This window comes from Haemaphysalis longicornis, unplaced genomic scaffold (assembly GCF_048455015.1).
Source record: "Haemaphysalis longicornis isolate Haplotype H1 unplaced genomic scaffold, Haemaphysalis longicornis Haplotype H1 scaffold_8, whole genome shotgun sequence".
Taxonomy (NCBI): Eukaryota; Metazoa; Arthropoda; class Arachnida; order Ixodida; family Ixodidae; genus Haemaphysalis; species Haemaphysalis longicornis.
In genome coordinates this window covers 49,978,098-50,000,530 of record NW_027526445.1, presented here as the reverse complement: position 1 = coordinate 50,000,530, position 22,433 = coordinate 49,978,098, and the positions used below count along the sequence as shown (strand labels likewise).

Sequence of the window (22,433 nt, the reverse complement as noted above, 5' to 3'; positions counted from 1 at the left end):
CTGATTTTGCTAAGAAGTTATTACAGACAAACTTAAGCTGAAAATTCATCAGCTCTTCCAGCCCTACTCTCTGAAGAAGGGCGAGCAGCGAAGCTGTGGTCTGTTTGCATGTATGCAGGAAACAAAACACGCTTGCTTGTACTTTGCAATTGAGAATTTTTTCTAGCTAATTAGCTGAATGAAACTTGAAATGGCTAGAGTTTTATTCCAGGGGAAAACATGGGGCAACCTTTCCTTTCCTCCATGCATGGGGCTACTCCAACACAGTCCGTTTTCCTCCAGTAGACATGTTTACGACTTCACTGTGTATTTCGTAATCACAAGTAGATGAAACTGTGTGCAATGTTAGAGTCGTCTCAGGACCTTATTGCAGTGCAGTGTGTTACGAGACGGTTTCTATAAAACAAAAGTCACTGCCATTGTCTGTAGCCGTACTCCCACCGTAGCAGACGGCACTTCTGTAAAGTTTAATCAGTTTAATGGTTTAATTCTTCACTGTGAACTAACTGTGAGAACTAAACAAAACTAAGCGTAATGATATAGTCGATATAGTCGTCTCATCAGTATGATGTGCTCCAAGATACCTACATTACATTGAGAGCTGCACAGCATTCGCGACAAACTGAAGACATTTTTTTTTTTTTCGTATCGACGGGACGCGTATACCATAGAGGCGCGTATGGGACGCGTAGACGGACGCGACCATTGCTGGAGGATAGCTACATATAGCTGCGCTGTAAAAATATGCCGCGTTTTCATAAAAATGTTTGTTTCCTTTTGTTTCTCCCGACGAGACGGCAGCGCATGCGCGGACTGTTACACAAAAAAAGTATCCAAGCCAGCCAAATCCAGTCAGAGGCTCAAAAATGCCGGCGCTTCGGGCGCAGAATCTCATCGCGTGCTGGTCGTGCCCGTGATATGCCTCGTGCAGCGAACACCTCGAGCAGCGCTGGCCAGTCGAAGGCGCGCCATTAGCTACCCGAGGAGACTTCCAGGGCCCACCGCCTAGCACTACCCCCGCGACACAACGGCGATGGCGTGGCCGTTCGAGTCGAACGGCACCAAGGCGTGCGACATTCCCCGTGAGCGGCTCGGCGAGCCCGTGAAGGAGCTGTCGGAAAAGTGGAAGCTCCTCCCGGCCTTCCTGAGCATGCACGGCCTGGTGCGGCACCACATCGAGTCGTTCAACCACTTCATCAACGTCGAGATCAAGGAGATCATGCGCGCCAACGAGCGCGTCACGAGCGACGCGGACCCGCAGTTCTACCTCGCATACCGGGACATCCGCGTGGGCAAGCCGACCGTCGAGGAGGACTACATGGTGGGCCGCACCACGACGCCGCACGAGTGCCGGCTGCGCGACATGACGTACGCGGCGCCCATCACGGTCGACATCGAGTACACGCGCGGCCAGGAGCGCGTGGTGCGCACCGACTTCACCATCGGCCGCATCCCCATCATGCTGCGCAGCGCCAACTGCGTGCTCGCCAACAAGACCCACTTCGAGATGTCGCAGCTGAACGAGTGTCCCTACGACCCGGGAGGCTATTTTGTGGTCAACGGCGTCGAGCGGGTCATCCTGATGCAGGAGCAGCTCTCCAAGAACCGCATGCTGGTCGAGGAGGACCGCAAGGGCGGCATCATGTGCCAGGTGACGGTGTAAATAGAGTTGCATCATGGCGGCCGCCTTGCATGGGAGCAGTCTGTCTTTATTTTCATTCTTTATGCTCGGCCCAGAAAAAGCCTGGTCGTCATTTTGAGGTAGTACAGCCGCTGGCAGGTCACTCAACCCGTAATGAGAGTAACAGAATGAGTTGCTTGATTGCCTTGACTAACAAACAAACTCGCAAGCAAAGCCCAAACGTGCCGCTCTGATCCCTCGATTGTTTGCTAAGAGAGCATCTCTGTTGCAATCATACGTGAGCCTTCGTTTTGTAAGCGTGGATGGGAACTGCACCTGTTAAACTGAGTAGTGCCCTGTCCTGAGCACTTTCCAGTAACTGCATGGGACGCTTACGAGGACGCGGGTTCGATTCCCGGTCGCGGCGGCCGCTTTTTTGATTAAGGCGAAAAGCAAAAACGCCCGTGTGTGCGAGGTTTCGGCGCTCGTGAAAGATCCCCAGGTGGTCAAACTTAATTTGTAGCACTCCACTACGGCGGGCTTCATCGCCTGCATTGCGTCGGCGCGTTAAACCCTACAATCAACTGCATGGGATGCAAAGCAAATTTTCAAAACGCTATGCTAGTAACTGCAACTTTTATAGTATAGACAGTCGAGAGTGCTCTGCTGCCTGCATTTCCAGGTCTGTGTGTGCCTCAGCCCGAGACTCAGTCTCTGGTTGCTGGGCCCTGTCGTCATGTGTCGATGACGACCTGCTCAATGACGACGCATCTCTCTGCTGCAGGTGACGAGCTCAACGCACGAGCGCAAGAGTCGCACGGTGGTGGGCGTCAAGCACGGCCGCTATGTGCTCAAGCACAACTGCTTCACCGAGGACATCCCCGTGGCCATTGTCTTCAAGGGCATGGGCCTCGAGAGCGACCAGCTCATCGTCCAGATGATCGGCACCAGCGAGGCCGCACAGGCCGCCATCGCGGCGTCCCTCGAGGAGTGCCACCGCGCCCAGGTCTTCACCCAGACCCAGGCCCTCCGCTATCTGGGTGGCCGGCTCAAGCACCGGCGAACCATCCTGGCCGCGGGTGGCTCGGTGACGCTGCGCAAGTCGGCGGTGGACGACGCCCGCGATGTCCTTTCCACGACGGTGCTGGCCCACGTCCCGGTGGAGAGCTTCAACTTCCAGGTGAAGTGCTTCTACTTGGCGGTGATGGTGCGGCGCATCATCGAGGCGCAGGCCAACAAGGAGCTCCTGGATGACCGGGACTACTACGGCAACAAGCGGCTGGAGCTGGCGGGCTCGCTGCTGTCGCTGCTCTTCGAGGACCTGTTCAAGCGGTTCAACTCCGAGCTCAAGCTGGTGGCGGACAAATGCATCCCCAAGGTGCGTGCCACCCAGTTCGACGTGATCAAGTATATGCGGCCAGACCTCATCACCAACGGCCTGGTGATGGCCATCGCCACGGGCAACTGGACTGTCAAGCGCTTCAAGATGGAGCGCATCGGCGTCACGCAGGTGCGCAAGGGGCTTGTTGTCTTCTGTTTTACTGAGAGACTTTGGATGCAGTGTTTTTCTGATGGAGGCGAAAAGCAAAAACGCCCGTGTGTACGAGATTTCAGGGCACGTTAAAGATCTCCAGGTGGTCAAAATTAATCCGGAGCCTTCCACTACGGCGCGCCTCATCGCCCGCGTTGTGTCGGTGCGTTAAACCCTTCAATCAATCAATTGGTTGCAGTGTTGTTGTGAGAATGGCAAAAAATGAGGAGGCACTGCCAATAATGCGAAAAGAAAAAAAAATGTAGCTTGAAGATGCGTTGTCAGCTTCGTGCTTACAAAAGCAGACAACGCAGCTAGGGGTTGTATTCTGGTGTTTTGTTTGTTTCAAAAGAGCCAGGGGCGATATTCTCGTTTTGTGTCCGTTTTGAGCGAGCCCTGATTGGCTAAAAGCAAACAACCGGGTGAGGCGTATTTCAAGGTGGCGCACCTACTGGGTTTTACCGCAGCTTCTACTAACAGCCGATTTTAATTTCAACCAGCCGGTTTTGGAAGTTGTCATGAATGCACCGGTCAATGTTAGTCAGCGGTTGGTAACGAGAAAACTATTATCGCTTTTGCAGCCCTCCGTGAGCCTGTGCATCATACGCCACCGCCATCACACAGTGAAATGAGGATCTTCTGCAAGTTAGCTAACGGTCTGCAGGTGCGGTGGAATAAACGATCGTCTGCGAGCCTGATAGCTGTTGAGCAGACGACCAAAATAACACAAGCACTCGGGATGACATTTATAACCTTTTATTGGTACTTTACACATACACATACCAGCTTAATGTTGGTAGACTTCTCACGAAACAGATACGTCATTAAGAAATGAAAATCCCCCCCCACTTACACATTTCTTTCCTTCGTAGAGCACCACAAAAATGTCAACGACGTAACCCACCATTCCAGGTTTTTGGAAAAGCCTGCGCCAGCATGCCGCAAGTGCATTGATACCAAAATACATAACCGGAGGGTTATCTTGATGCACTGGCATTGTCACCGCCCTCAAAACGGAGTCCAAGCGCAAAAAAACTGAGTTGCCGTATCATTGTTTACACTTCGCTGTCGCAGACAACAGCTGGCTGCAGCTGCCATTTTTGGACGCTCGTCCCCTTGTGGTGAAAACTTTCAACGTCGTAACAAAAAAATCTCATCGCATTTAGATTTACAAAATACGCTCAAATAACACATAAAAGATTGTCTACGTGGTTTTAGTTACTTAAAATGCATTTGCAAGAACAGAGTTACGGTGTTATTGAAGGCCTACTTGAACACAGAAACGGGTCTCCTTATAGATTATATGATTGCACGAAACTGCACCTCCAATCTTTATCAAAATTTGTCCTCCCAACTTTATTAGTGAGGGCTCTTTTGCTGGTATTTAAAGGAGCCATGAAGAGAAAATGCAAGTTGGTTTTATTCGAAAGATTTCGTGTTTTATAGTGCCCCCAGCGCTTGTCCGGATACAAACGGTGCTTTATTCACTGAGAAATTAAACAATTCAGGTTAAAATTTTGATTTTCCCGCTCAATCGTGCGTTTTCGTGGTCCCAAGTGACATCACGGGAACCGACCGCTCTGCAGCCTAGAGTACCTTCATTCACGCATCCGCCGTACAGGGTAGAGACACGTAACGCTGGCGCCGCCATGTTCGTTTGCTCGCTCGCCGCCGAAGCAAGTCATTGTGTCAAAACCGCGCTAAAATTATCGCCGCAACGCGGTTTACTGAAGAAGTTTGAATCATATTGTCTGTTTAGCGTTGCTAGGTCTCGTGGGAAACGAAAAGAATAACGCGCTGAGCCCGTTGGCCCAATTGCGGCGGCACGGGACCGTTCGAAGGTTGTCTCCACCCTGTACAGCGGTGTTGGTTTGTTCCCGCGTTTCTTTACGTTCCGTAACCTAGATGGCGCCACCATACCGTGGCAAGCGTTTGGTTTGTTTTTGCCCGCATTTAAACCTGGCTTGTTTTTGGTTCTGGGAGAAAATATTCGTTCCCTGAAACAGTGCTCGCTCGACAAATGGGGTCACGTAAGACACCGTTGCTTGCGTCAATCGGCCAGTGTCGTCTGAGACAACCCCAAGCCCCGTAGTGCTGTGCAGCTAAACCAAAGCATGCTGTGCGCAGTACGAACAGCAGAACGCATCAGTACTTCTATGTTTACACGTGCTTTCGTAACTTCCACTGTTTGTCCCATCATTCCTATTGCTTTGTAAAGAATGTGCCCTAAATTTAAGCGCAAATCGCTCGTTCGTCTAGTTTGTAAGCTCTACCTAATTTGCGTCTGCTTCTGCCAGCCTCCGCCAATCGCAGAGCTTAGCCCATGTGACATCACAGGTTCTGTTGCGAGAAATGAGCTGGTGGGTCGCATGACCATTCCCGTTTTTCCTAATTATGTAGCTTATTTGAGCGAAGTTTACGTTAAAAGTGGTGTCAGTATGATTCTAACGAGACAATCTTTTGAATGAACCAAACTTGTGTTTTCTCTTCATGGCTCCTTTAATGCAGCCTGTTTGTAACCCCTGCAGAAGCATTGGGGGAGGGGACTAAACGTGGCCAGTGGCTTGCAGCATGGAGTGATATCCCCGCTCAATTTATCCAGTCATAGATTGTGTGCTGCTAGTTGTATGACAACACATCATAGCAAGGAAGTGACGCAACAGGGTGTTCTGTAATTGCATCATCAGGTGGCAGTTGGGAATCTGTAGGCTGAGTTTTCCTTTTCGAGGAAGCTGCGATGACGTTTGCAAGATTTCGAGGTGGAATCCTGGGCGCATGTTAAAATTTGGACAAAAGTTATAAAACAAAATGCAATTCATCCCGTTTGCCAACGAAGCCAAGGAGAGCTTTTGTTTTCTGTTCATCTCTACATACCCAACTGATCTGCAAATCTGTTTGGTTTGGCACTGAGTTTGGCTTGGTAGGGAAATAAGTTTTCTTGCTCTTCATCGATGCCCAATGAAAGGAGACGGCTGCACAAACCTCCAACATTTTACTCAGCCATAAAAGCTGATGTGGTGCAAACCCTGCAATGTAAAAATCTCAAAACTGGGGTAAATCCTCTTTATCGCAGCTAATGCGAAAATTTCAACTCTCTGTGGAGGCACTACGACATCTCTTATCTTCGCAATAGGCACTGCACAACGTTTAGGTTAGCCTTCTTTGTACATAACAGAAGCTCTGTTAAATGTGGTTTACTAACAGCTGTTGAATGCACTCCTTTCTCGTAGAGGCAAGAAGCAAAAATGTCCGTGTGTTTTAGATTTTGGCGTACTTTAAAGATCGCCAGGTGGTCAAAATTAATCCGGAGCCCTCCACTATGGTGCGCCTCGTTGCCTGTGTAGTGTCGGCGCAGGTTACCTGTTCTGTCAATTTTTTTTTTAACAATTATTCCATGTGCAGCATTGTTGACAGTGCCCGAAGAAATTTCAAACAAGTCAGAAAAAAATAGTTCCGAAGTTTGGGATGCTGCGATTTTACACTCCTCTTGCAAAGGAAGAAAAAGATCCAGGGACAACATTGTTTATGATTAATCAGCCCATTGATGCCAAATCAGTTTAAGTATTCTGATCAATGCCAGGCATTGCAAAACTCTACGCGGATAAAAACTCGATTTTCTTCTTCTTTTTTTTTTTTTTTGTAATGTGGGATCGCCTTGAAATTTTTGAAGTTAATCTGGAAGGGAGCCATTTAAGTACTTTCACCAACAGACAACTTTCTACTGAGCACAATGCAACAGAGTAGTTGCATAGTGTGAAAAACATGCAGATGCCCAAGTGTCATTTCTGCCTGCACATGCTTCATTCTTTCACAGAGCAATTTGCAGGCAAGTTGTAACACTTGCATAGTTTAGGAATACCACCGCAGTGTGGTAAGGCGTCTTCATCTTGCAGGTGTTGTCCCGGCTGTCCTACATCTCGGCCCTGGGCATGATGACCCGCGTCAACAGCCAGTTCGAGAAGACGCGCAAGGTCTCCGGCCCCCGCTCCCTGCAGCCCTCCCAGTTCGGCATGCTGTGCCCGAGCGACACGCCGGAGGGTGAAGCGTGCGGCCTGGTCAAGAACCTGGCCCTCATGACGCACATAACCACCCACGTCGACGAGAGCTTCATCGTCCGCCTCCTCCACAACCTGGGCGTCGAAGACCTGCACCTCCTCAACGGCGAGGAGCTCTCCGACCCTTCTGTCTACCTCGTCTTCCTCAACGGCAACATCGAGGGGGTCATCCAAGACCACGCGCGCCTCCTCAAGACGCTCCGCATCCTCCGCCGCTCGGGCTACCTCTCCGAGTTCGTCTCGCTCCACACGAGCCACGTCCAGCGGTGCGTCTACGTGGCGTCCGACGGCGGTCGTATGTGCCGCCCGTACATCATTGTCGAGAACGGCCGCCCCAAGCTGACCACCCACCACATCGAAGACCTCACGCGCGGCCTCCTCTTCTTCAATGACCTTCTCCGCATGGGCGTGGTCGAGTTCCTCGACGTCAATGAGGAGAACGACAGCTACATCGCGCTGCGCGAGTCGGACATTGGCCCCCAGACGACGCATCTTGAGATCGAGGCCTACAGCCTGTTGGGGGTGTGTGCGGGTATCATCCCCTACCCGCACCACAACCAGTCGCCCCGCAACACCTACCAGTGCGCCATGGGCAAGCAGGCCATGGGAACCATTGGTCTGAACCAGCGCAACCGCATCGACTCGCTCCTCTACCTGCTGGTCTACCCGCACCGGCCCATGGTGAAGACGCGCACCATCGAGCTGATCCACTTCGAGGAGCTGCCCGCGGGCCAGAACGCGACGGTGGCCGTGGTCAGCTACAGCGGCTACGACATCGAGGACGCCATCGTGATGAACCGGGCGTCCATCGACCGGGGCTTCGGCCGGTGCCAGGTGTACCGGAGCCAGAAGTGCGTCGTCAAGAAGTATGCCAACCAGACGAGCGACAAGGTGATGGGCCCGCTGCTGGACGCGCAGTCGATGCAGCCCGTGTGGAAGCACCAGGCGCTCGACTTGGACGGCATCGCCGCACCGGGGGTGCGGGTGGAGAACCGGCAGGTGCTCATCAACAAGTGGGTGCCCGCGGCCACCACGGTGGCCGCCCAGCCGGGAGAGGCCCCCGTGCAGGCGGAACACAAGGAGGTGGGTGGGCGGTGGCCTCTCGAGCAGTGCCTGCAGGCTTGGAAGTGCTCGGGGAACATGGCGTGTAGCATTTGGAGTATTGTGAAGCAAGCTTTTTCTCCGGGAAAGCAAATGATTGTCTGAGTAAAAGATTAGCGCGAGAAACTCGGCCTTGATAGTTATGGTGTGTTTTTCTCGGGCCCACACTTTGACTTTCACGATTGACTTTCCGAGCGCACTCGATGCACCGCCGCTGCTACATGGCACATTTCAATCCCGACTGAGAAGTTGTGTCCGTTGCACTCATGTACGCCAGACAACGCCAAAAATGTACTTCGTGGCCGGCGTCTGGTAACTTTGCACGTCCGTAGGTATGCGTAACTGTACTAATGTTACTGCACGCTTATTTGGATAAAGTTATTTGATGCAACTTGTGGCGTTAGTTCAAGCTGTCACCTTCTGTGCCATTAGCCAGCGGAAACAAGAGTGTCGCCACTTTCGTCCGATCGCGCTTGACAAACCAGGATTGAGTTCAAGTGAAATGGGGCTTGATCACGATTGAAACTGCCATGTAGCAGCGCCCGATCCGGATTGAGCTCGATCCGGATCGACTCAATTGCGAGTGAAAGTGCCCGTGTGACAGGAGTATTCGAAAGTATGAAAATTTAGAGTTTTATGACTAACCCTGTTTTGTCTATTGTTCCTCGAAGAAATGATCAGTTATCTCTGATTATCTCGGGAACTCAGACTGACTCAAAAAACTGGCATATTTGAAATCAGCATGAAAAAAAGCAGCAAGACTGGCAAGTTTTGCAAAGATTGTTTTAAGATCCCCTCCTTCCCTCTTGTCCTGCAGGTGCCGCTGTCGTACAAGGGCCTGGAGCCCGTGCACGTGGAGAAGGTGCTGATCACCTCCAACACGGAGGAGTCGTTCCTGATGAAGCTGCTGCTGCGGCAGACGCGGCGGCCCGAGATCGGGGACAAGTTCAGCAGCCGGCACGGCCAGAAGGGGGTGGTGGGCCTGATCGCGCCGCAGGAGGACCTGCCCTTCAACGACCAGGGCATCTGCCCCGACCTGGTGATGAACCCGCACGGCTTCCCCTCGCGCATGACGGTGGGCAAGCTCATCGAGCTGCTGGCGGGCAAGGCCGGCGTGCTCACGGGCCGCTTCCACTACGGCACGGCCTTCGGCGGCTCGCGGGTGGCCGACGTGGGCGAGGAGCTCATCCGCCGGGGCTTCAACTACCAGGGCAAGGACTGCCTCACGTCGGGCATCACGGGCGAGTCCCTCTCCGCCTACATCTACATGGGGCCCATCTACTACCAGAAGCTCAAGCACATGGTCATGGACAAGGTACTGCTGCTGCATCGGGGGTGGTTCTTGGCGGGCAGATGGCGGTCAGTGATGGTGGCGGGAAGGAAATGGCATGTTCTTGTTGCTGGGCTTATTATAACTATGGTTGACAAATATATGGACGAATAACGCTATATACTGAACAGCTGTATTTTAAGGGTACTTTGACGTAAACAGGCACATTCCAGATACATTCCAGAGATGAGCTCTAATACAAGGAGCTGTTCCGTATGCTCATGACAGCGAAACAGCCCCGGTAAAGATATGTGGAAATGGTATAACTTTGAACCTGCTGGGAATCAGGTTCATGGCAGTTCTGAGCACTTGCAGCTGCTGCCAAAGCCTTCTCCTGTCTACACTGCACCACCAATGTGTGGCTGGAGGGCAAGAGGCCCTGTGCTCACCTGGGCAGGACCTTTCGTAGCTCAGAGCCATGTTTTCACCGTGCCCATCAAGTTTCACATCCCGTCTCCTTGGCTCTTGGGTGACGTTAGCTTCATGGTAATTTGGGCAGTGGTAATGACAAAGTCGTACCCAAACAGGAAAAAGCCAACATTCTAAACAGGAGAGGGGACAGTGATCAAGACATCTTGTGCCATGGCCAGGTGGCTCACCCTCAGGACATGTGGGCACTGCTTTAATTCCTGGCCCTGGCTCTGCTCTGGGGGGCAGAATATAACATGTGGAGACACAGAGAGGGGTCTGAATTGCTGTCTTTCGCTGTGGGCTGCATTTGGTCAGGTGCAGCCTCTGCGGGATAGAAATGTAACCGACTACGTATCTGAAGTGCGTACATATAGAATTATGTGCGGCAGCTGCAACTGGGGTACAAGGCATGCTGTAAATGAGGACTGCCGATTCATTTTAACCGTTTTTGGGTACTATCTCCTGCAAGAATCGAAACCCCAACAACTTCAAAAGAAGAAGCTGCCATGTCTAGGAATTGTACTTGTGACCTTGCGGAGTGCAGTCTTTGCAGACTGTCCCCTAGTCTTATGGGGGTGATGACCAACGTTGTGGTCCTCCTCTGCAGGTGCACGCAAGGGCCCGTGGTCCCCGTGCGGTCCTAACCCGTCAGCCGACGGAGGGCCGGTCTCGAGAGGGCGGACTGCGTCTTGGAGAGATGGAGCGAGACTGCCTCATTGGGCACGGGGCCAGCATGCTGCTTCTGGAGCGGCTCATGCTTTCCAGCGACGCCTGCCAGGTAGGACCTGCAATCCTTTTTCTTTTTTTTTAATTGCTTCGTACAGTGTGTAGAATTGCATCGTTGTGCATGGCACTGCAGTGGTTGGTGGCAATTTAGTGTGGAAGCCTTCGATGTCCCATTGTGCGAAAAACCGGCGTTGTTGTTCACACTACTACGGAATGTTGCCAGTGGGGGAACGAGAAGTAACTCGATGCTTGCATCACTGACATCACATTCTCTGGCAAAGATGGAAGCTTTAGGTGGCGCCAGTTTGCTTGCCTAAGTTATCTGCACCAAAAGATAATAAAACTAAAAAAAAAAATGGCTGCGGCTTAGCTCCGCTAACCCTGGGTATGCAAAGCGATAGCTTAGCTTAGCCTGGTTGAGTCTTGGTTTCAATTGGCTAACCTTTGGTTAAGCTGTAATTATTGTACTATTCTTCCAAAGCCTGCCTTTGTCTATGATTGGGGTCTCGCTTCCGGCGTTTTCCGATCCAAACGGCTCGCCAGGTAAGGTCCGTGGAGTGGTCAGACGCCGCTTTCCGACGACAGCTCAGAACCTCCAGCTCCTGCGCAACGCCGAGAAGACGTCCTGGCCTCACTCTTATACAAGCTCGCACGCGCATGGGGAGCACATGTGCTAAGCTGGCAGCAGTAGCGGCTGCATCAACGCCCAGCGAATGCGGTCGTCGGCAGAGCTTGGCCCGACGAATCACTTGATGCATTGCCAAGGATACGGGGCAGCTGTGGTCAAATGAAGGCCAAATTTGCCGCGAGAGCAAAGCCGCTCCAGATTTGAAAGATTTGCTTTAAAAGGGAAAAAAAGAGATGCAACCACGATGCAGCTGTAATGAAGTCTGATAAGTATCATTGGGGGGAAGCTGCGTGTAGTGCGCAGTTTTGATACAAATCTTTTTTCCTGCGCCAAGCTGCTCCAAACGCACAAAAACCGCGAAAATTGGACCAAACTGCTCCAAAACCACCAGAACAGCTGGGATTTTGATGCTCACATCAGTTTCAATGGGGAAAAAAACTTGACATGATTTTTCAAGCAGGCTCGAGGTGATGTTGTTTTTAGTGGTTTTATTTATTGATTGATTGATTGATTAATAGTCTATACAAAAAGCTTTGGGATCAGATAGTGAAAACTGTTGTAGAGGTCGTTTTCTCAAAAGACATTTTCGGATGGCACGTTTTATATTCTGTGTTTCCAATGCTTTCTCGTCAAAAACCATTGCAAAGTGCCATAAGAAAATACTTGTCAGCCAGGGTGACAAACTAGTTGCACAAGTTGACAAAAAAAAATGGCAGTTTTTGGTGTGCTGTATCTCTGAAAAAAAGCACTACCGGGCGCCGCCATCTTGTTATGGTTAGATTGGCCGAGTCCTTGTAGTCGGCCTTCCAGTCGCCTTTTTAATCTTCTCACATAAACACACAAATGGCAGAAAGTAGAGAGTGAAAGGATATAACAATAGCTTCTATTAGAACAGGGGTTCTAAGGCATGTTGGTCCCAGGGAACCCTGCTGAGCTCCTTTAAGGGGGGAGGCTGGTCTTAGAGAAACTTCTTTTAATTTTCAAGTGAACTCTGTGAAACTTGTCAGACTTGCTGCTTTTTTCCCACTGATTTCAAATATGCCAGTATTTTTTCAATTGGTCAATTAGTTCCCAAGATAATTAGAGATAATTAGCCATTTTTGTCCCCACAATTAACAAAACAGTGTTGGTCACAAAACTGTAATCTTTATATTTTCCAATATTATGAACCCTGCTGAATGCAATAATGGGAGCAGTTTTTTGATGCGCCGCTTGGAACTAATTTTACGGCTCATTAAACTTCGGTGGCACCAGTGGCAAGGAACGATTTTCAGGGCCCATTTCAAACACCGAAGTTTAATGAGCCGTAAAATTAGTTCCAAGCGGCGCATCAAAAAACTGCTCCCATTATTGCATTCAGCAGGGTTCATAATATTGGAAAATATAAAGATTACAGTTTTGTGACCAACACTGTTTTGTTAATTGTGGGGACAAAAATGGCTAATTATCTCTAATTATCTTGGGAACTAATTGACCAATTGAAAAAATACTGGCATATTTGAAATCAGTGGGAAAAAAGCAGCAAGTCTGACAAGTTTCACAGAGTTCACTTGAAAATTAAAAGAAGTTGTTTTAAAGGAGTACTGACACCAAATTTTGACGCCTAAAAAATGATATAATTGGCTTCAGTAGTTTGCACAGATGCCTCACAGAAATTTTTGCAGCGATCCGAGGCCGGAATCACATCTAAAATCGATTTTGATTGTCCCGGCCGCGAGCTTCCACAAATCGGCAGCACTAGCGAAATCGCTTTCGGCGTGACGAAACATTGGCCTGCGTGTCTGGCCGGTTCAGGGTGACGTCACATAGTCGTTTTCGGAACCGGAAACGATATCCTGCGCTGCGCGCTGCTGTTGTCGGTGGTATTCGTTTGGGCAGGAGACGTACGGGTGTAGCTGTGTGAGCAATGCTTGTAAACTTTGCGCACTTTGTGTGTTCGACGTCTTTGCTCTTCAGTTCGTGGCCGGCGCATGGTGTTCCCTTGCACTGGTGCTGGAAACTGCGCGGTGCCGGCACTGCGCGGTGAGCGATGTCGACGCGCGACGCGCCGACGCGGCGGTGCGTGTCGCCGAGCTCAACCAAGTTGTGCTATGGCGAGCTCGCGGAATGCGAAGTACTGCTTGTGGAAGCCTGTCCGAGCAAATCGACGACGACGCCAAGATGCATTATTTTCCACGCGACGACATGCAGCACTAAACGTGGACTGATTTCGTGTGCGGCGGCGGCCGCAAGAGATCGGTGACCAAGACATCTGCCGCGGCCTGTTTTGATTCTACCGCGCAGGTGGTGCCATCTTTCGGCCGCTCGCCGCACCGCGGTGTCGGCAGTGCTGGGTCGGAGCGCCGAACCTCCGCTGCTGGTCAGCGTAGGCTTACCATCGCGGCAAATATCTGAACGCCGCTTTAAAATTCAGCGCTGATAACAACCCCTAGCACAATTTTTCAACACACTAACATCTACTTTCTCGCATGTGGAACTTCTTCATCGCGATCAGATTGATTAGAAGAGTGGCGACAAGATGTTGCTGTCAAGGTCTGCGCCGGTTCGAGCCGCAGTGATATTAAAAAACGGGCGACGGCGAAGACATCGCCGGCAAAGACATCGCCGGCAAAGACATTGCCGGCCTGATTGCCTGGCCAAATAAAGTTGTCCTGTCTGTCGGGTGGCAGTGACTCATCCGAGTCTGACGATTCAGACAGCATGTCGACTGCGCGGGCGAGTGCGGACCATGTGCAATCGTAGCAGACGATGCGGCGAACGTCCCTGACGTCACGGGTGAGACCGTGACGTAAGGCTGGCCCGCTTGCAGGCTGGCCTTCGAACGGCCATTTTCCCGCGCGGCGACCAAATTTGAAACTGGTTGCAATAAACGTGCTATAATTAATTCTTTGTTGGCGGCTGACGACTTTCGGTTCGATTTTCGTGATTACTGGGCCAATAGGTATTCTTTACAGCATAAAAACTGAAAGCGAGAAATTTCATGTCAGTACTCCTTTAAGACCAGTGTCCCCCCTTAAGTGCGAAGGAACGCCCCCCCTCGATATTTTTCGTTCCTTTCATGCTACATTCGCATGCAATAAATTCAAAAGGAAGCAAGCAGCTTTTGAATTTATTGCACATGAATGTTACGCGAGCGCGTACGCTAGCGGCACCTATCTCCAAGCAGGAGAAATGCGCACGGGGGTAATATAAGGGCGAGATTCAAGTGCAATAGTTTAACCACGCGGCCCGTTTTCAGAGTATAGCTGGCTACAAGCCGCTGGTGGGATTTATTGCGCAGCTTGCGTCTTTGTGTTATGCACTGAGATATGCTGACTGACACTCGGGCATGAGTGATGGAGGTTCCTTAGATGGATCACACCTCGGGTTTGCCATCTAAGTTACTTGGCGAGTGCGGAACAAGGGGAAATTTATTAGTGGCTCGTGGAACCCCGAGGAGGGGCCTGCGGGACCCCTAGGTTCTGCAAAACCCACTTTGAGAATCCATGTATTACTCTCTTGCCGGCATGGTTACTCTTTTGCCGGCTTCAAAGAAACGGCTTTCCCGATCTCCGGGTGAATTATTTCAGGTGCCTAGTGGGCTTATTAACCAATCTTTTTCTCTGGTTTAGGTTATGCATGCAGCTGGACTCCAGTTTAGTCATTTTATCTGTTGCAGTACTGCACAGTGACGTTAGTGCAGTGATAATGCTTGAGAACTTGGGCCAGGTTAGGGGAAGTTGGGCTGCTCAAAAGACTGATTTCATCGAAAGCAACTTCACCATCATTCGACCTTGAGTGTGAAACACAGTGCGTGCGCCTACAATCGGGGTTTGTGAAGGGAAATTTTGGACTCATTGCGGTGTTCCAGAACGCTGAGTTACTGCTGTGTTTGACAGCGAGCTTGCGAACCACGAGAATGGGACTGTCACTTGACAAAAGTTGCCGCGCAGACTGCACTGTGAAATGATATGAAATGATAATGCCTGTGAAATGAAATGTAATGCCAAAAGTGAGCGGGCTAAACATAGCAACGTTACTCGAATTATGATCGTGTTGAACATGTACCTACGGGATTGAAATGGGAGGGCTCGTTGCGTGGAATGGCAGTCACCTCACATTGCGCAAATATTGCTGTGGCTGTACACTTGTTCGTGCGACACAGTCAAAGGTTTCAAAGTAATAATTTCGGTGTTCAAGTGATAATAAAAACACCTTATGGTTGCAGTGTTTTTTTAATTCGGTATTTTTAACTGCTCTCTTCGTTGTCAATGTGTACCGCCTCGATAAAATTGATGAAGTTAATAAGAGGGTAGTTCAGTTCGTACTCTGTGATATTCTGTTAAAAAAATCTTTCTCCAAAGACTGTTGTTTGTACTCTTAAACTGATTAAAAGGTTTACTTCTTTCCCCGAGTTGCTACAAATTTGATTGTTAGGCTCCTAAGATGATGTATTAAATGTCATTACTGCTTCAAATCAAGGTTCTTCTGCTCCAAAGCAGAGTTTTTGTTTCTCCGAAAACTGCTTCAGAATGTCTGGGGTTGATATGGCAATTAATTAGGTTATTAGTCAAGTTTTCAAGTAGAGAAAAAATGTTTTTCTTGTTTTCCTAAAAGCTACTAGACCCTGAGGGTACAGGACAGAAATAAAGTTGGCCGTGCAAGTATTAAAGATTTTTGGACATTTTTCACAAACCAGGATTGGAGTTTCCTGACCTGCCAGTCATCATGCTCTGTGTCCACTAGAGCTTCTTTTTCGTAGTGTTGAGTTCTGCGAGAACATGATAATGGTGCTGTCTATCGCAAGAGGCATCCTTGAACTCTTGCCCAGAACACTAGCAGCTTTGGTTTTTTGCTCGAGGCATTACAGAATATTTTGTGTGGCGTCGTCAAATGACAACACCAGGGCTGGAAGTTTTAAAAGCGGAGAGAGCGCTGCCCCTAATCAGCTGTGTAGTGCCTCTGCTTGGTGAGGTTACAACATGCCCAAGCAAGCGCGGTGGAGGGAAATGCAGAGTGACAAGTGGTGACACGCAGCAACTTGTGTGTTTCTCATCAGTTACAATTGCTTACCTGTTGCAAAGGTCGGAAACTTGTACGTTGTGTTTGCAAGCATAGCCTGAGCTGACCAGGCGGCATTGTGTTTGATGCAAACAAGTGTTTGATTTGGAATTAGAAGGTTGGTGGGCAGCTATAAGCATACCGTGCAATATTTAGACTGTATAACCCTGGGCTGCCTTTAGCATTAATTTTTGGGTCTTTCCGGGAACAGCCCGTGGTGCAGTTGTGTGAAAACATTGAATGCCCAGTGCAAGCAGCTTTATCATGTATGGGCACCAAGCTGTCTTCTGTAGTCTCATTCAAGGAAGGGAAAGGAACATGCTTTTCAATTGTAAAGGGTTCTAGAACATCGTCGTAAACAATAAGAACAGTCCTGGCTCTGAAAATTTGTGGCGCATGGGATGCTAAATGGTGAAGTCCAGCGTAAGCACGTACAGAGACACATGATGCCTAAATAGTTACTAAATCTGGCATTTGTTTTGTTAATTGAAGAAAAATCTATCTCGTGAAATCATCATAAACTGCCGCAGTTAGTATTTCAGCTGAAAACCGAAAGGCTTTCGTATTGAAAAAGCATATTGTTCATTCAATCACTGGTAAAAGCTTGAGGTTGATAATTCTGTCTCGCCTGTAGCTGAATTCCGGCATTGTTAACCCAATCGGTGTGTACGCAGAGTTGTGGCGGGGTCGGGGAATGGGGTGTACGTGAATGTGTGTGCGTGCGAGTGTTGTGGTGCAGCACCAGTGTCGCCCTTCCTCCCCCCCAGGTGGACGTGTGCCGCACATGTGGCCTCTTGGGCTACTCTCGGTGGTGCCACTTCTGCCGCTCGTCGGGGACCATAGCGACGCTGCGCATCCCGTACGCCTGCAAGCTGCTGTTCCAGGAGCTGCTCTCCATGAACATCATTCCCCGCCTCGAGCTGCAGAGCCACTGCGCTCACCGACGCATCGCTGCCCAGCAGTAGCGGGCAGGTGAGGTGAGCTCTTTCCGACGCCATTCACAGTCAAACCCCACGACAACGAAACTGAAGGGACGCGGCAGAATATTCGTTAAAGCGAAAATTTCGTTGTGCCGATGTCTGCAGCATCCCGCTTATTAATCACATCATTGACAGCATGTTGCAACCTTTCAATCTTCATTAAAAAGGGTTGCCCCACAATTTCGTCGTGCTAATTTGGGTAAAACGGGTACCAGTAGCTACCAAACTCTTTTTTGCCTGCTCGCAAAGAGTGCATTACTGGGGGAAGAAATGCAGCGAGAGAACATATCTCTGTACAGCCAGCCTCATCCACTGAGCTTGTACTTGCAGATGGCTGCTAGGTTTGTTGGAAGCCCCCCTCTCGTTTGGCATGGCACGGCACAGCGGCATCTGACCTTGGAAGATGAGTGTGCGCACGATAAGGACAGGACAGCGAGGGTTTGAAACTAAATGGCAAAACACTTTTTTTTTTTTTTTTTTTTTTTGCTTTTGTCTTTGAAGCGACTGACGGCGTTCTGCCCGTTCGACTGGCCTGCTGTCAACTGGCCGGTGTACTGTTCCTGTACAATGGCTGTTTATTTCTCTTCAAGCATTAAACCAGTAAAGTTTCGTTCCCTGCCTGCTCTTCGTCACTCCAAACGGAGGCAACTCTCCTTCATGCTGCTTGCTAAACAGGGTACCACGGCATTGACAGTGCTTTTGTCTTTGATGATTCACGCCTGCGTTGACGATTTCGCCCCCGCGACAGATTCTACCTCACTCAGAAAATGACGCCCGACGCGCGTGGCAGTGAGAGGAGCCTGCCTTAAAATATTCCGGAAAGCCCGCTGGCCCTGCCGGAGTTTAGGCTTACCACGGTTGCGTATATCTCTCCGAATATTAGCACTTGTTTGGAAATGAATAAATAATGACAGTAAATGGCATTGATAACTTCTAGCAAATGAAACATTTTATTCCCGAAAAGCTGGTCATCGATTGCTCCCTCATCCTTGTTTACACACATTATTGTGGTCTGGTTGCGCAACTTGTTGGTCTTCGTGTCCGATCGCTGAACGTAGATCTCAACAGGGAGAAGGTTCTCTCGACAACCCAGCGTCCATTAGCTATACACAACGTCAGGGTAGCACTTGCCAGCCTGAGGTTGCGGCTGGTAGAGTCATTCCAATACTCAACGAGTTCGGAAGGTGTATTTGTGGGGCTTGCTTCCAGCAAGTACTGGTTGAGAATGGCGGAACGTCGGACCAATATCGTGCAGCTCGTTCCTTTGAACAGGTCCATTCGGGAAGAAATTGGGTTTAACCCGATCTCCTGAAACATGTTCGGGGTGTAAGAATCGGGATTTACCCGAAAACGAGCAACCCTAAACATATGCAGCCGGACTTCAAGAACACTAGAACTATACATGAGCCCTTGACAGCATTAGCAGCTCTCTTCGAATCCTACCACGGGATCATTTTCATGGGCACGCCTGAAGACACTCGCAAAGTAAAATACCCTCAGTGCCTTGCCATGAATTTTCAAAACACTTCACAAGAAGGCTGGTCATTTCTTCTTCTTCTCCTTCACCTTAAGTGGCTTGTGCCCACATGGAGGAGGGGAGGATTTTCCTGGGCTCGTAAGCAATACCTATTTAGTGAACTAATGAAATGGTAAATATGCGAATAAAAAAATAAACAAATTTACCCCATAGCAACGGGGAGACGGGATGAAATGAGTGTTTCGCATCTGTTTCATTGTCCTCACTTCGTCTTCTGTTCACTTTGTCGTTGACGTCTAAAGACAGATCTTTCGCCGATTTCTAAGTTGCCGCCTGAATTTACGAGCAAGCCAGCTCCGTAAAGCAAAAGGACTTCGAAAACAGCCGCAAAACAGTCTGATCAGCCACGCCAAAAGCAAACTCCCATCGAGCAAATGGATTCGGCTTCGGCAACAACGGACTTTCAGTTACAACAGACTATTTCTGTTGGTGTGTCTGGTCCCCATGCATTTTAAATGTAGTCCACTCCACTTATTACGGACCCGGCTAGAGCAGCCGACGGGCTACAAAAGGCTAAATTTTAGGTGAAAATTATATCGACTGAATGTTTGCAGCGAACTTCTGTGGGGCTGGCACCCGATATCCTTTTTTTTTTTTTTAGTTTGGCAAGAAAACTGTTCTGGCAACATTGGTTGCAGCCGGGTTGTTGGCGCAGCCAAGCCAGTGCCAGTGGCTTGTTTTTTTTGCGACTAGCGACATGGGCGGCAGGGTTGCCGATTTCACTTTCGGATAAAGTAAGCATAATTAACGCTGTTGAACGTGGCGTAAAAGAGGCCGACATCGCCAGAAGTACAGACCTATCTGAGCAGACTTGATGGTCCGCTCTTGCCGTCAAGAACAAGGCCACTGCCGATAAACGTGACTCCGGTTTGACTGAACAACAGCGTTATAGAATACGCGAAGTGGTGCACCCGGAGTCGAGTCTGCCCTCGTCACAGTTTTTTTTTATGCAATAATTTAAGAACTCGGGTTCAGTAAAGTTCGGTCTTTTTCCCGTTCCGTTGGGTGAAAAAGGTAAGCAATGCCTCAAGTAGTGGGGTTGGTTCCCATCTATTGTATGCAATCTGCCGGTAACCGTGCGCAGTCTGGTCTAACTTTCGACTTAACAGCTGTCCATCAGATGATTTTGTATCAGCTGTTTCAATGACTAGACTAAAATCATAAAAAATGTGGAAGCTGCCACTGCCTTGGGGGAACGTCAGGTAGTGATCTGATTTGCTTGACGAATGGTTTCGGGTAAACCTGCCTTGTCACGAAGGGATATAAGAAAGTCTAGCTAAATCTGATGGCCACGACTGATTTTTAGAGCTGGGTAATAATTGCTCCTAGCTATATTCTTTTTATATTTTCTGAGCTTAGCATGTGTGTTTACACACTTGACCACATGTGCCAGGCCTTTTCCATGTGCCGGTCAAACTACCCACTTCTGTGCTCATATACGCGCGCCCCCCCCCCCCCTTCCCCCTACCGCCCCTCCTCTTACCCCCGGTTGCAGATACTGCATACTTTGGCTACAGTGGACATTGTTTTCCGGATTAAGAGGGCCCATTGTAACGGGCGTAGACTGTACATGTTTGCCGGGTGTTATGTGACCTATTTTGTTGCAACCTCATTTCTAGGGGAAAGTTGCAAAGTTATTCTTGTCGCTGCAGTTTTATCTGACTTCGTTTCGGTTTGTGGATTTGGCTCACTTAGAGAAGAAAAAACGTCTCGTGTGGTTGCTTCGATGTTTGAAGTTTGGGCTATTCGCACATGGCTCTAGTAGATACATGCCAGCAGTGGACTCGCCCGCTCTTACAATTGCTAAGTTTTTGCATTGAAACATTCAACTTGGAATTTTCTGTCACCCATGTGATGTTTTACCTAAGCCTACATGGATTCTTCTCTGCAGGGGTAGTTATTTGCAGTGAGCATACTCCATGTAATTTCTGAAACAAGAAAAAAAAACTGTTGACTAGTCTAAAAAAAGTTGTTCTTGGTGTTGCGGTTCAATTAATTGGCGTCTCTCTCTCTCTCTCCCCCCCTCTCTCTCTCAAATATACCCTCCCGGCCATACGGGATTTCATCTCACTGTCAGCTTCTCGTAATGTTTCTGCAATGCTCTGCGTTAAGGAACCAGGTTTAAGTTTAGACTTGCATTTCCGTTTGTCCACAGGCAGTTACTAGCCGTTGGTGCCTGTGGGGACTGATCACTGCCAAGCCAAGCCAGCTGACGTGAAGCATACGACGATTCGGTGCTTGGAGCAACAGCTCAAAGAAGTCTTGTATGGATGGCCCTATGGCAACACAAGGCCTGTCCTAAACAGACCACTGTGCTGTTTGCCACACACACTACTCGAACTGTGGTCCATTTCCAGGGCTGTTTCAATGTGATGTGCGCTTAAAAACTGTTGTGAATCACTCCCGAGCTTCTGTTGAAGGCAACGACAGGTGTATTATTCACTTTAATCTAACTTATTACGTACAGAATGTAGGGACACTATAGTGCAACGTGTCGTCCCCGTGTAAAACTCTTCCCGATGTGGTGCAAACATTGTGGTACCACGATAAACCGTTTTTGCAAAGGAATTGCCGAAGCATTTGTTCCAAGAATAAGCAACAAATGATGATCCTGACTACAGGCGTAAATGTTTGCCGAATGCTGTGCCTTTCACTTTCCCAGTGGCTTGATCGGCAAGCGTTGCTCTTTGTCACTTAAGCACATGAGGCAGTGCAGGAGTGTCTTTACACCCAATGGTTTATTAGAGTTTGGAAAACCGTGCTGCAGAGTTTCTAGTTGTTATGGTAGTATCAATTAATCCACTAATTATGCCGTACGGCTGTTGTTCTATTGGCCGGGGAGAGCAATGCTCAGTAAACGCTTGTAAGATTGATTTATCAACATTGGATGGTTTTTTGGGGCATGCACGCATAATGTTTGTGTGTTCTCGAACTTGATCGCCTTGTATTGGCGATCAAGCCTTGTATTGGATCCGTAAATAGGACTGGATTAATTGCATGAGCATCCTGTGGACCTGATGTATAGACTCGGCTTTAAGCAGTGGGCATCGTCTGTCATGTTTAACTTGTGACGCATGCCACAATGTGATTGTGGTGCTATTTATATGAAGTACCTAAGCTTGAGTTCTGTACAATGGGTACAAATTGTAGCGATTTTGTAAATCATGTTTCAGCGGAAGTTGAAGGTATATTGACTGGCGAATCGTGTACAATATTTTGTATTCTTCGACGTGTAGTTAAGAATGGGTGGCTTTTCTATGAGTGTGGTCTGCACATAATTGTGTGGTGTCAGTTGTACAGAAGCTAATGTACTTGGAATAGGCAAATGAATAAATGGCGTACATATTTTCACTTGAAGCCGCAGATTTTTTGTTTGCTTCCTTTTCATTTCTCTCTATGGCATGAAGTCAGTTCCAAGCTTTTCACGATTTGAGGTTTTGCACTCTTTACTCTCTATTGCATTTTGCGGCAAT

At 49.1% G+C, this 22,433-nt stretch overlaps 1 protein-coding gene across 2 annotated transcripts; it reads left to right on the top strand.

Annotated features, from left to right (window-relative positions):
* The first annotated feature begins 835 nt into the window (after positions 1–835).
* Positions 836–22,317, top strand: Polr3b (RNA polymerase III subunit RpIII128). Of its 2 annotated transcripts, none has more exons than XM_077680371.1 (7): positions 836–1,651; positions 2,406–3,131; positions 7,046–8,290; positions 9,126–9,623; positions 10,657–10,827; positions 17,211–17,415; positions 21,116–22,317. In XM_077680371.1, the coding sequence occupies exons 1-6, from the start codon at positions 1,034–1,036 to the stop codon at positions 17,406–17,408; spliced, it is 3,456 nt and encodes a 1,151-aa protein (XP_077536497.1). In that variant the 5' UTR covers positions 836–1,033; the 3' UTR covers positions 17,409–17,415; positions 21,116–22,317. The 2 variants fall into 2 exon arrangements, with proteins under 2 accessions (XP_077536497.1, XP_077536496.1); XM_077680370.1 differs by having other exon boundaries at positions 17,211–17,420.
* Positions 22,318–22,433: the final 116 nt, after the last annotated feature.